The 13,348-nt window shown below is 35.4% G+C and overlaps 1 protein-coding gene and 1 non-coding gene across 3 annotated transcripts; both read left to right on the plus strand.

Moving 5' to 3' along the window:
- Window positions 1-504: 504 nt before the first annotated feature.
- LOC112523984 lies at window positions 505-692 on the plus strand. The gene has a single exon (XR_003070315.1). It is a non-coding gene; the product is annotated as a U2 spliceosomal RNA (small nuclear RNA).
- A 507-nt stretch (window positions 693-1,199) lies between these two features.
- On the plus strand, window positions 1,200-7,926 carry LOC112523168 (aspartic proteinase Asp1-like). 2 transcript variants are annotated; one of them, XM_025132652.1, is made up of 9 exons: window positions 1,202-1,429; window positions 5,057-5,174; window positions 6,167-6,393; window positions 6,480-6,713; window positions 6,795-6,933; window positions 7,016-7,204; window positions 7,292-7,364; window positions 7,449-7,536; window positions 7,634-7,926. In XM_025132652.1, exons 1-9 carry the CDS (start codon window positions 1,275-1,277, stop codon window positions 7,746-7,748), a joined length of 1,338 nt encoding a protein of 445 aa, XP_024988420.1. In that variant the 5' UTR covers window positions 1,202-1,274; the 3' UTR covers window positions 7,749-7,926. The 2 variants fall into 2 exon arrangements, with proteins under 2 accessions (XP_024988421.1, XP_024988420.1); XM_025132653.1 differs by lacking the exon at window positions 6,480-6,713 and having other exon boundaries at window positions 1,200-1,429.
- Window positions 7,927-13,348: the final 5,422 nt, after the last annotated feature.

Below are 13,348 nucleotides of genomic sequence, written 5' to 3' on the forward strand. Positions count from 1 at the left end.
GATGCTTTTGTGTCAAATCATGAGATTTGGCTCATAGGGTTGTATTATTTTGGATGACCGTTTTTGAAATCTATACCATGTTTGGAATCAAAACCAACTAAATGGCAAAAATTATAGTACAACTATATAAGTGAAACCAAAGATGATAATTTGGCAACATGATGTAGTTATTTATCTGTCGTCTTGGTGTTAGTACTATCAAAGTTTGACACACCCCTCTAATTACAATTTAAATATTATAGAATGTTACGATAAAGTGTAATATTTTTATCAGGCTTTTGTGTCAAATCATGAGATTTGGCTCATAGGATTGTCTTATTTTGGATCACCGTCTTTGAAATCTACACCATGTTTGGAATCAAAACCAACTAAATGGTAAAAATTATAGTGCAACGATATAAGTGAAACCAAAGATGATAATTTGGCAACATGAGGTAGTTATTTATCTGTCGTCTTTGTATTGATACTATCAAGGTTTGACACACCCCTCTAATTACAATTCAAATATTATAGAATGTTACGATAAAATGTAGTATTTTTATCAGTTTAATATCTGATATGTGGGTCATCGACCCCACTTGATATTAATTTTATTTTTTATGAAGGAAATTCCATTATCTTAGCTTGGTGATGTGGTTCTTCATGCATCGCATTAAACTTCCAAGATTGTTACTACAACTTACGTAGTCCTCTAATTTTCACTAGAAATATTATAGAACATTTCTTTTTCGTAACCTCAAAAATGAGATTTCAATTAAATTTTTTATAAAATTAAAATCGTGATTTTGTCACCTTAGATGAGATTTCAATTAAAATAGTGACTCTAATTAGACAAGCTACTAATATTAGTCAAACATTTATAGGGTAATTCCAACACTATTCTCGAGCATAATTAGATAATTTAAATTAGCATATAGTTCTAGACCGTTATCAAATCCTCTTAAAAAGACTTTTAATGTTAATGAGTAATTGTCACACACATTTGCTCTTCAAATTTTACTCTATAACAATTATTTTAAAGATGATATTATCGTAACCTCACGAGTTAATACCATTACCACCCCCGATTGTATCTATCTATTAAGAAAAAACACGTGGCTTACACCGACCGTAAGGAGTGAATATTTTGTTGGTGGTCAAAATACAAGAATTAACAGCCCCCTCACACGACGCCTCCCTCTACGCTCTACAAACACGTAGAGACGAAGACCACCAAGTCCAACTCCTCTCTCAACAAACTTCAATCGAGTAATGAATTCAACTTGCATTCAAGAATGAAGATCATCTTCTACGTGTTAGCTCTCTATGCGGCATTCCAAGGATGCTATTCTGCTGCTAATCAGCCCAGGGCCACCAAGAAATCAACTTCCATCGATCGATCCACCTCATCTGTAGTTCTTCCAGTCACCGGAAATGTTTATCCTAGAGGGTACACGCTCAATTCTCAGGATTCTTGATATCAGTATTAAGCCTGCGTAATTGGTTTTAGTTTTAATCTGTTTCTACAAAATTATTGTCTGATTTATTACGAGCCTTGTGGACTATATGTATAGATCAATTGATGTTCTTCTGTTACAACTGTTGTGAATTTTCTGGGTCTTTTTATGATTCAAGTTTATAGACCCTTTACGTCCAAGTCACTTTTTGCTTTTTCTTGATTTCCCCTTTCTGTTCCTGCTCAGATATTTGTATTTTTTTTCTTTATTAATCTGGATATCCAACCGATTATGTGATTGGACTATTAATTATTGATATACATCAAACGCGACTACCTCACTTTCCATATATATATATATATATAATATATATATACTACCACCTATTTAGTATAGAAACCTATGAAGTATAATGCAGGGGTGGAGTATGGGGATACCTCTTTCTTATTATGTGGATACCTGAACTAGTTCTCTCCGATATATATATATATACACCAAAGATAGCAAGTAGGATTTGCGTGATCAGTCAAGATGAGTAATACTAATACTTGAGGTAACGGTTGAGGAATAGAGTAGGAGTGCATGGATAATTCAGGTATATAATATGGATCCATAGCCACATGGTTTTGAACTAAATTCAGTAGTAGTAGGGTAATCATTGTTGATAGGAAAGAAAGAATACTTGGCCAAATAATCTTGAGGGTTGAACCAAATGTTTAAATTGCAGTTGACCGATCCTCAAGGACGATAATCTTTGACAAGTAACAAATTAAGACTAGCATTTTGTTCATTCTTCCTCTTAAGGATTTGAAATTCTTTGGAGAGGAAGAGATCTGTCCATATAGAGAGAATCATATTTCTTTTTCTGTAATAAATGGTTGATTGTTTTGCAAAGGGAAGTGAAGAGAGAAAGAAGTAGATGTGAAAGCAAAACTAGGGAGATGCTTAAAATTTTCTAGATCTAGTTAGTGGTAAACCAGGTCACTGATTGAGTTTTTTTTTTCTTTGGTTTGTTTTAAAAGGCGGAATCGGGACTCGAGGCGTTTTCCCTTGACGAAAATATATATGACACAAGTATATATATACACACATTTATATACAATATATATATATAATACTAAATTACTAAGGATGTTGGTTCAGTGGTTCTTGGTAGAAGAAAAAGTGAAAGCATGAGATAGGCTAAGAGGGTGTGGAAAAATTGGTTGCTTGGAGGAAGAGGAAAGATCACACGACACTTTTTGGATGGGAGGAGAAAATACTAGCTCTTGGGCTTTAAAATATTAAAAGTAGACATTGGGGCCATTAGGCTTTGAATTTTCAGTTTTTTAAAATAAAAAAGACACTTATACTATAAAGAGAAGTACTATTGCCATAAAGATTATAAAAAACCACAAGGATCTTCAACGGGTTCGAAAGTCTTTTGATTCCAGGCGGCCGGCCGATCCCACCAACGCTTTCTTACTTATCTTATGAGCAAAAAGGGTTCAGAAGCTTCAGCTACTTAAAGAGAAGCCAAAAAAACCATCTGGGGTGTACGCCTCAACAACGCCTCGTCGAAGCAAGGCGTAAGGCTCGTCCAGGGCCCAAGAGGCGCCGCCTCAAGTGCGATTTTGGGCCGCCTCGCCTCAAGGCAAAACGATTTATAAAACCATGGATGAAAGGCTCATCTTTGTTTTTTTACTATAGAAGGAATCTATTTTGATAAAATGAAAAAAGTCGGAAATATGGGAAAAGCAAGAAGAACACCAGTGTTGTAAGAATCTAATGGACTGTCCAAGTGGTTTGGAAGAAAGGGGGAAAATAAAGAGAGAGGCTTGACTTAAATAAATGGAAGGTAGGAAAGAAGAGACTGAATCTGGCAGATTTCCTCTGTTGAATGGTTTTAGTTGATGTATTTTGGTAGACATATAGGCATTTGTTTTCCGCTTTAGGTTTGATTGATTGTACGAATTGATGAACGCCGGAGTGCTTTTGATTTTACTGGACTTTAAGTTCTGGCTTGACCCGACTTTGTGGGTTTCATAGACTTCTTGTAGACCATTTAGTTGTCTGTTCACCAAAAAGTCAACAAAATCTGTTTCAAAACAAATAAAAACATGGTCGTGCGTGGTAGCTGGGACGTGATCTTGTGGGAGCACTTCCATTTCTCATTTTCCCTTTCACTTCCATTTCTGGTGCAATTAGCATTCTGATTTTCATGTGGTATTTCTATTTTGATCCAATCTCATGCTCCATTTATCAAATTTTTATTTGAAGGGTAAAATTCAAAACCATTCCTATCTCTTCCCCTCTTTAGTCCATTTCTTATGTTGATGATGTTGGATTCGAGCTATTTGAACTTGATCATAGAGCAATCTGCTGTTCCTTCATGGACTACTAAAGGGCACAAAAGGGGGCATTGATGTTTTATATCTCTTACATTTGGATCTCTCTTTTCTGTCCAGTTGCGGATCCTCTTGTTTCTTTTGGAGAGCATATATAGATTCTAAAGCCGAATCCAATTAACTGGTAAGTTATTGGTAGTGCATAGCCAATAATAGACAAAATTCACGATGATCACCAATGTGGCACATGATGTCACAAACCCTCCCACCTTAAATTTTTGACGTCCATGTTGTGCATGAAGGAAGACCGGATTAGAACCCCAACAATGCTCTAACAGGAGATGGGGAATTAGATATGCATGATAATTATGTTATTCTATAATATATTTTATCTTTAGCTTGTTGCTGTGTTTCTTTCCTTGGACACGGACCCGATGACAATGATAGTTGCTTAAAATGCAGATCCCTAACATCAGAGGTTATGTTAGATATGATCTCTAAGAGCCACTATCTACCATGAACAAAGCATGAAACACCAAAGAGTGACTGCATAATGGTGAAATACATAGCAAAACAACAATCACCGTATGTATCTCACAATCCATAATCCAGGAAGAGCCTTTTGTGGATGTTGTTTGGCATGTTATTCCTCAGTCAAGCTCATCATGTCCAGCCATTTCAGTTTTGTTTTCACTTGGCATTTAGGTTTCAGTAGTAGTTTCCCGGTGATGGTGGGGTGGCAGGGTTAGGGTTTTTAACTGTAGGGTAAGATTCTTTTGTTTTGAGCAAAGGCATTGAGAGGTACTAGGCAACAATGGTGGTGATGACCTTAGTGCTTTTCCCCTTGGAAGGACTAAGGACATATTTGTTAACAGTTTAATGAGACAACTTCTTCTGTCAGCTATGCAATGACTGTTTGGTGATTGCTTATTCAGTAAGCTTCTAGAGGGCCAAGTTTTTATCCGTACCTGCCCCTTTCCATTAAAAAAAATGCTCCTATATTTATGAAAAAAGTCCTCCCAAACAAAAACTTTCCCAATCTATACAGACAAATTAATCCACACATTGTTCACATAGGAGCACCAAACAGCCGTGTAGCTAACTAGCTGCTCCTGCCTTTTTTCCAATTTTGCAAATAGCGTATTGCGAATTTAAGTATAATGGTAATGGGCAAAATGTCAGGTTTTGCTGGGATGAACACTAATTGATGAATGGATGAATTAGATAATGTTCTTCTGCAGTAGGTCAACTTTTGTAGGATTAAGTGCAAATGAGGTCCATTTGTGTATGCAGGTACTATCATGTGACAGTGAACATAGGGAATCCACCAAAACCCTACTGGCTTGATATAGACACTGGCAGTGATCTGACTTGGCTTCAGTGTGATGCGCCTTGCACCCAATGCACCCCGGTAATTCTTCTGTGGTTTGAATTTCTTTAAATTTTCGAAAAGGCGTCATGATGTGATTTTGCTAGTTAAATGTTATATATAACGTTTGAAAAACTAATGACATACCTATTATTCTATGGTGCGATTAGAATCGCCAACTACCAGGGGCGGACCTAGGTATGATTGCCTGTGAAACCATAATATAATAATGTAGGGCTTAGAGTGTAAATTTTATAAGGTATATAAGTGTGAAACAATAAGTTCTTTTTGGGTGTAATCATAACTTTTTTTGGGTTAAAACCATAAACATTAAAACATTTAGGGAGTTTAAATGAAGAATTAATAAATAAATTGGAAATCAATTAGTTGTTTAACCCTTCAAAGACTTTAGTGGTTTTAATTTCCTTCCCTTCCTTTTTCAATTTTTACTTTTTACCCATATCATCTTGAATAAATAAATAAATTATTAGCTAAAATACATTAAAAATACGTATTGTTTTACAAATTACACCATTAGAAACGTCTCATGGGGGCAAGAGTGCCTGGTCGCGAGGCTTTCCTTTTTCCTCAACCAATTCGCTAACTTGTGCCCTTGACTGTCCTAGGGCCATCCCTATCCATTTCTTGGGTAAAGTCTCCAAATTACATTTGAAAATGATGGTTATCCGCTTACCTTTCATCAAAGGGGCCGTAATCAACCTCAAGATTTTAGATTCCATAAGTAATTTAGTGAGTGCCTTTCTAACTAGTCCAATATTGAATATTTTTTAAATTATTTATATTTTTAATTTAAACACAAATAAGAAATAACTTATATTGCATAAGTGTATGATAAATGCAGTATTTAATCTCGATTATACACATTTTCCTCGTTGTTTGTCACTGATTCTTCTTGAATTTCTCTAATAAAATTTAGAATGAACTTTAGGGTTTATTTGTTTAGAGTTATTTCGGGTTAATTTAGGATTAACTTTATAGGTTGGTTTGTTTATATTTGGTATCTCATTGTGTAGGCTCCCCACAAGCTTTATAAGCCTGACAAAGACCTTGTGACATGCATGGATCCACTGTGTGCATCTGTTCACTGGCCAGAACAACACGATTGTGGGTCTCCAAAGGAGCAGTGTGACTATGAAGTTGTGTATGCCGATAATGGATCATCTGTTGGTGTATTGGTTACCGACTCCTTTCCATTGCAATTCATTAATGGAAGTATAGCCAATCCTCGTCTTGCATTTGGGTGAGTGAGCCTCTTTCATTTGCATGTTTCTTGAATGCATGACTCTTAATAGTGTCATTCATATATATATATATATATACACACAGATGTGGTTATAATCAACAAGTTCCAGCCTCAATGGATCCACCTTACACTGATGGGATTCTTGGTCTAGGCATAGGCAAAGCCAGCATCTTGTGCCAACTGCATGAACTTGGTATAACAAGAAACGTATTGGGTCATTGCCTTAGTTCACAAGGAGGTGGATATCTGTTTTTTGGCGATGAACTTGTCCCTTCTTCAGGGGTCACCTGGGCACCTGTGTCAACAACCGAAATAGAGTGAGAAGTTTTTTAAATTATTATGCATATGATTCTCTTGCAGATTATAAATAGATGTCAAAACCTCCATACTCTTTTCAGAAAACACTACTCTTTGGGAACTGCTGAGCTCAATTTTGGTGGAAAAGCAAGTGGGGTAAAAGGTCTTCACATAGTGTTTGATAGTGGAAGTACCTACACTTACTTAACTGCACAAGCTTATAAAGCTTTAGTTTCTATGGTGAGGATTTTTTGATATTTCATGAGGTTAGCAATTCTCTGTTTTACCCTTTTGTCACTAATATCAAAACATTTGGCTGCAGATTATCAAGGACATGAAAGGAAAGCAGGTTTATATTGCAAATGAAGATAAAAGCCTCCCAGTATGCTGGAAAGGCTCAAAACCTTTCAAGTACATTCATGATGTCAAAAACTTATTTAAGCCATTAAAGCTGAGCTTTGCAAAGAATGTTGAGTTCCAATTGGACCCTGAAGCTTATCTCATCATCAGCGTAAGAAGTCCTGTCAACATAAATAAATTAAAAAAAACAACTCAATACTTCAGAATCTAGTTTAACACTTGTATACCTTGTTCCCAGAAACATGGAAACGCCTGCCTTGGCATCTTGAATGGCTCGGAAGTAGGCCTGGAGAGCATTAATATAATTGGAGGTAAAGCTTAAAAAGACATATTAATCCAAGGAAAGTATCATATATCCGTCCATATGTGCATCATTTACTACTTGGTACTTGCAGATGTATCATTGCAAGACAAAATCATCATCTATGACAATGAAAAACAACGGATAGGATGGGCTCCTGCAAACTGCAACGAACTCCCAAAGTCCTGAGTCTTTTTATTATAATTCCTTAACTATTAAAAAGAAAACAATAGAGGAAGGCTTTTGTTACATCAGGAACTTTTTGTTGTTGATTAACAGCCTACTTGATGATGGAGATCCAGATAATGGAGGCCTTTGCAAACCATACGAGCCCAACTTGGGCATTTTAAAAGCCTATTCTGCTGCAAAGTGGCTTGGCTTGAGAACTAATTAGAAGGTTGAGAAATGAAGAGCTTCCAGACTCTGATGGAAAACCGCTACAAGCAATTATTATATATAGCCAGTAAATACATAATGTTCGGTTACAAGGTGTAACTTTAGTAGTGGCAAATGTATATGCTGAGTACATGGAATTTTTGAGGAAATACAGACAGACTTCTGCAGCTAGTTACTTAAATCCAGGTTCATGGCTTTTGCTTTATATTTGCTAATGCTTGCAAGTAATTTGCTGGGCAACTTAACATAGCATCCTCACCTGTATGATGCCTGCTTCATCCAACAAATCAACCACTTATTAGTAAAGAGGAAAAGTTGAATCGTGCTTGGAGTGTATATACAGGGGATTAATCAAGTGATAACAACAAAAAGGTTGAGAACAAGTTCACAAGTTCTCACGTGTCGTTTGTGAGAGAATGCATGTGAAAAATACTGTAAATAGACATTAAAAATAATCACATTGTGAAACAAAAAATACTGTAAATAGACATTAAAAATAATCACATTGTGAAACAACATTACATTTTCACATGCATTGTCTCGCAGTGTGACACAACACATGACCGGTACTCATAGTTCTCAACCTTCTTTGTGGTTCTCATTTGATTATGCCCGTATGTGTATCAAATAGAAAAACTGCAACCAATATCAACTGTTAGATTCACACTATTGCATGTTACCTTTGCATGGCAGATCTTGGTTATTGCCTCAACATATAGGTTTTGGAGCGCATCCAGTGAAGTTATATCCAAACCAACAACGTCATCACCCTGACATGAATAAAATTGACTTGTATATTTTAATTCTAACCCAGGATGCAAAAAGGTTGAAATCAGTTCTGTGCAAATGCATTATTAAATGATTGACCAAAATGATGCATAAATGATCCTGCATAAATGAATCAGTACTGAGCTTGTTATCATTTGACAAACACAAATGACATGATATAGACACTAGTTGTATCCAATCTATGTCTAAAAGTAAAAGGTATAAAATGCAAAGCACATAAAGATAAATCACATACCCTAGAAGACTACATAATGCAAGCAACAAGGCTTAAAACCAATTGCAATCGCAATTGATCTACCAAGCTTTCCTAGTGGACCTATACGGGATCATAAATGGTGCCAGGTTCATTTGTTTCAATTTTAATGTTGCATAGCAGATTGAGCTACCAGAAAAAGTCATTACTATCACTCAGTTGCAGATGACTCAAAATTGCATGTTGTTACGTCGATCAGTCCTTCATGTGGTAATAGTAAGTTCTTCATGAGGCGTGTTGGAAATTTTGTGGGTTGGAAGTTTGTCTTCCATCCTACATTGGTAGATAAAGAATTTCTAGAGAAGCTTATAAGGCTTTCTCTAGAAGTGGGCTTTGAACATGGACTCATGGTGGGGGTCTTGAGTGGAAGGCCCAACACACACGCGCGCGGGTGGCCGAGGACGGGATTCGCGAAAGTGGTGCAAGGAGGCACACTTTGCACACCGCATCGGAGCAGAAGAAGCCTCGCTTTTTGGTACAAAGTAGAGAGAAGAAGGAAAATAACTGTTTTTATTTTGAAAAAAATCGGTTTTTGACTTGGTTTAACCACGATTTAGAGATAATGGTCATTGGAGAAAAATCCTCCAACGTGATCTGCGTTTTTCGGGGAGGATTTCGTATAAAGTTGAAGGCTTCACCCGGTATAAAAATTGGGTTGAAGCCAACTGTGATAATCGGATATTGGTTATCACCTGAGGTAATTAATATGTGATTATTTTGATTATGTTACAACATGATAAATTTTTATATTTGGTTATACTAGTGTGTGAAATTATGTGCATAAATGAGTATGCAACAAATATGTGGGTATTTATATGCATGAATGAATGTATGATGCATGTATGCATGTGAATGCAAGCATGAAATGTATATCATGCATAAGGGATGCATGGTTAGAGGCGGTTTAGCCGCCATGCTCTTTTTAGAAAGAGTATAAAAGGGGTGAGAGGTTATCATTTTACTTTCTTGGCCATTTTGAAAATTTGGGAGAAATTTGAAGAGAAAACTTGTCCAGATTACTTGCTATATGTGACATCTGTCATTTTTGGAGCGTCAGGTTAGCACCTTTATAAGGTTCTTATATTTAGAATTATATTTTATTAGGATCTAGTCATGATGATTAGAATTCATCTGGCTTAGTTCCCAAAATATAGTTCAGAAAACCTTGTTTCGACGGGTAACTGATAAAGTTAACTTATGTAATGCCAAATATATTAAAAAATGCTCCAAATATAATAAAGTTGATATTATAAAGTCCAAATTAAAATATAAAAGTCTCATTTTAATGTCCAAATAATTTTACCAAAAATGTGGAACTTTGATTTAATAATGATATTTTTATCAATATTTTAAAAAATGTATTTTTGTTATAATTTAAAATGGGCTTTATTTTGTTTAAAAGAAAAATAAAAATTTTATTGTTATGGACTTGGGCCTTAAGAGGCCGGCCCTTTTATTCACATTTAAAACACATATAAAAACCCCATTTCTTTTGAAATCTTCATTTTCTCTTTCGCTCCAACCGAAATCACCCTCCAAAACCTCTCAACTTCCATCAACTTGAAGAACATTCAACACTTCAAGAAGTAGCAAGCAAAGGTAATTGACTAGTTACATTATCCTTATTTTTCGGCATGATTTCTCATCTTCTACACTTTTCTTCTTTCTCCTTTTTATAAACAAACTTTCTAGAGAATCTAAGATGGGAGATTATACATCAATGACATGAAAATGTTCTCAAAATGATGATAATCTATGACCTACAAACATTAGAACTCAAGAAAAGTTGGAAAAAGTGCTTGCATGTGGGTTTTTGTCCATAAAAAGAGTAAGCTTTGAACCTTCAAGTGTTTAAAACAAAATAAAGTAGGTAAAACCCACTTTGGACGACCATATCTCTCTGGATATTCCTCCAAAATGGCTTATTTTTCTTCTAGAACTTATTTTAATGAGTTATCTTTCGAATGAAACTAGTCTCACTCAAAAATATTAAGTTTTGAGCCTTCAAGTTCTTGATACAAGATTATGGTGCAAAAAGAGCATTGCTGACAGAATCTTGCATGCCTTTTAAAACGATTATATCTTCTTCAAAACTCAATAAAAATGGGTGATTCTTTTTCTGGAAGTTATCCTTATCTGTTAGCTTTAAAATAAAATTAAAATCACTGAAAAATGATGAGTTTAGACCCCCCAAATGGCCGTCACTCGAATAACGTGCAATCTGTCTTGGGGACTATGTCACTCAAAGTTGTAGGGTAATGATGAGTGCCTTAAACCCATCCAAAATTCTTGATATTTGGGAAAAATCTATTTAACTCATTATTATTGATGGTATAAAAATTTGGACACAAAATGACTTTTGGAAGGTTCCTTTTAACGGTGATTTGTGAGACCAAAAATTCCAGAAACAAAATTTGCATTATGTCCAAGTGGTAACTCTCTGTGCAAAGGACTTTGATTTTAAAATGTATAATTTCTGGACTATTTTAAGAGCAAATGATATAAGTATCAACTTTAATTCATAAAAACTCATTGGCATTACATAACATATAATTTGACATTATCTTTATCGAGACCCGATAGGTGATCTAATTTTTGGATTTCGGACTGTTTAGGAAAGTTAGGGCGGACGTGTAGTGCTTCAAACGTCATCAAATTCTTGGATATTCATCAGCAAACTTGTGAGTATTCACGGCCCCACTTTTAATGCTTTTTGTTTATTTAAACTGGGGGAAAAGCATGAAGTTATGCAAACTATACTGTTTATTTGTAAAATTGTTGGACTAAAGAACTGTTTAGTCAAGATTTTTTGAAGTCATAAAAAATTGACTGTATTGCACTATGGTATAAATGGTAAATTGATGTACTTGAGAGGATATATTTTAAAAAGTCCCCTCCCGTAAACGCTACTAGTTAACTCGGGCACGTTCCGGGGCCGTGGTAATTGTGGATAGCCGCTATTGTGTTGACAGTTCCAACCCAAAAACGGGTGCACATTACCTATGTTTAATAGTCTACTCATGTGTGCGAACGGGCCACCGCTGAAGTAGTACTGATATGAACCATGGTACCTTAGTGAGCGCGGGCCACTTTATGGTAGTTCGTAAAATAATGGGGCACATTGGTCAGGAAAGGCTCAATATCGTCTCAAAGTTTTAAACATCGTTATAGATTTACATTTATCGTGTGCAAGTTTATGTATTAGTTTGCAAGAATTGATTTATGCATGGTAAATATTTTTGTGCATGTGAAAACCTGTGAACTCATCAACTCTTTGTAGTTGACGTTGTTTTATGTTTCATGCTTTTCAGGAAATAAGTAAGAAATGAAGTTTTTGGAGCATATATGTGACGACACCGATTAAGTTCATTTTGAAACTTTTGTAAAGAATTACTCTATTCCAACTTGGTTATGGATGTTAAATTCGAATTTTGTAAACTTGAATGGTGTTATTTAATATCTGTTGTTGTGACTCGCTTACTTGTTACATCTCGTGTTTCCGCTTTAATGGGGTGTTACAGATTTGGTATCAGAGCCTCAGTTATAGAGAACACCGGTTTTCCCTTAAAAACCATAAACTATAACCAAATATTTTCAAAATAGTTTTCAAGTGATTTAAATATATATATATATATCTATACTATATTATAAAGCATTTGGCTAAAACTCTTAAAAACTCTTAAAACTCTTAAACTCTTAAAAACAACCTTTTAAGCATATAGTACAACCTATTAAAGCCAAATTACTTAAAAACCACCTCTATTGCTAATAGTACAACCTATTAAAGCGACCCCTAAACCGTTCAAATCAAAACTCTATCATGTTTCATCGCCAACAGAAATCCCAATTTCTCTCCCTTCTAGACGATTTCATCGCCCAGCAGATTTTGAAGAATACGGAATTCTCGGTTTAATCTCTACTTCAAACCATCAAGGTGAGTTCTCCATTAATCTCTACTTCTCTACTGGGTTATTTTTCTACTCCCAATTTCCTCTCCAAGAAATCGATTCCTGCTCCCAAAGCATCGATTCCTTCTCCCAAGGCAACGATTTCTTCTCCAATTGCAGGAATTCACGCTCTTGAAACCACCAAGTTAAGTTCTCCATTAATCTCTACTTCTCTACTGTGTTCTTTTACCACTCTCAATCAATCGCCCACTTGAATCGCTCCTCTTTTGGACAACTGATTAAAACCATTGTATTATTGTAATAGGTTTGAAACCTCTAAATCTATGGCTTTTGTTAGTTGATTTTGGTATTTTTGCACAATTTTTCTTATGATTTTTGGTTTCTGCTGTTAAAGAGGAAAACCAGTGCCAAGTTAAGGATTTTTCTTATGATTTTTGGTTTCTGCTTCCATTGATTAAACCCATTAGGGTTTTCTTCTCTTCCACTCTTGCTCAATCTTCTCCTTTAAAGTTGCTGATGATTTCTGGGTGAGTTTCAATTTTTTTGTGAAGTTTTGGTTTTGATTTATTTTTTGATACTGGTGATGATAATCTTAAGGCTTGTTTCTCGCAGACATTCGCAATGGCCGCCTAAGAGCTTTCGTCTTAG

Source organism: Cynara cardunculus (assembly GCF_001531365.2).
Source record: "Cynara cardunculus var. scolymus isolate 2C chromosome LG 12, CcrdV1, whole genome shotgun sequence".
NCBI lineage: Eukaryota > Viridiplantae > Streptophyta > Magnoliopsida > Asterales > Asteraceae > Cynara > Cynara cardunculus.

What these genes read in the sequence shown, in the direction of transcription:
- LOC112523168 (XM_025132652.1), top strand. Translation starts at nt 1,275, where the DNA reads ATGAAGATCATCTTCTACGTGTTAGCTCTCTATGCGGCATTCCAAGGA. An exon ending in AATCCTCGTCTTGCATTTGG is followed by an intron (nt 6,394 to 6,479) that starts GTGAGTGAGCCT and finishes ATATACACACAG; the next exon opens with ATGTGGTTATAATCAACAAG. An exon ending in AACTGCAACGAACTCCCAAA is followed by an intron (nt 7,537 to 7,633) that starts GTCCTGAGTCTT and finishes GTTGATTAACAG; the next exon opens with CCTACTTGATGATGGAGATC.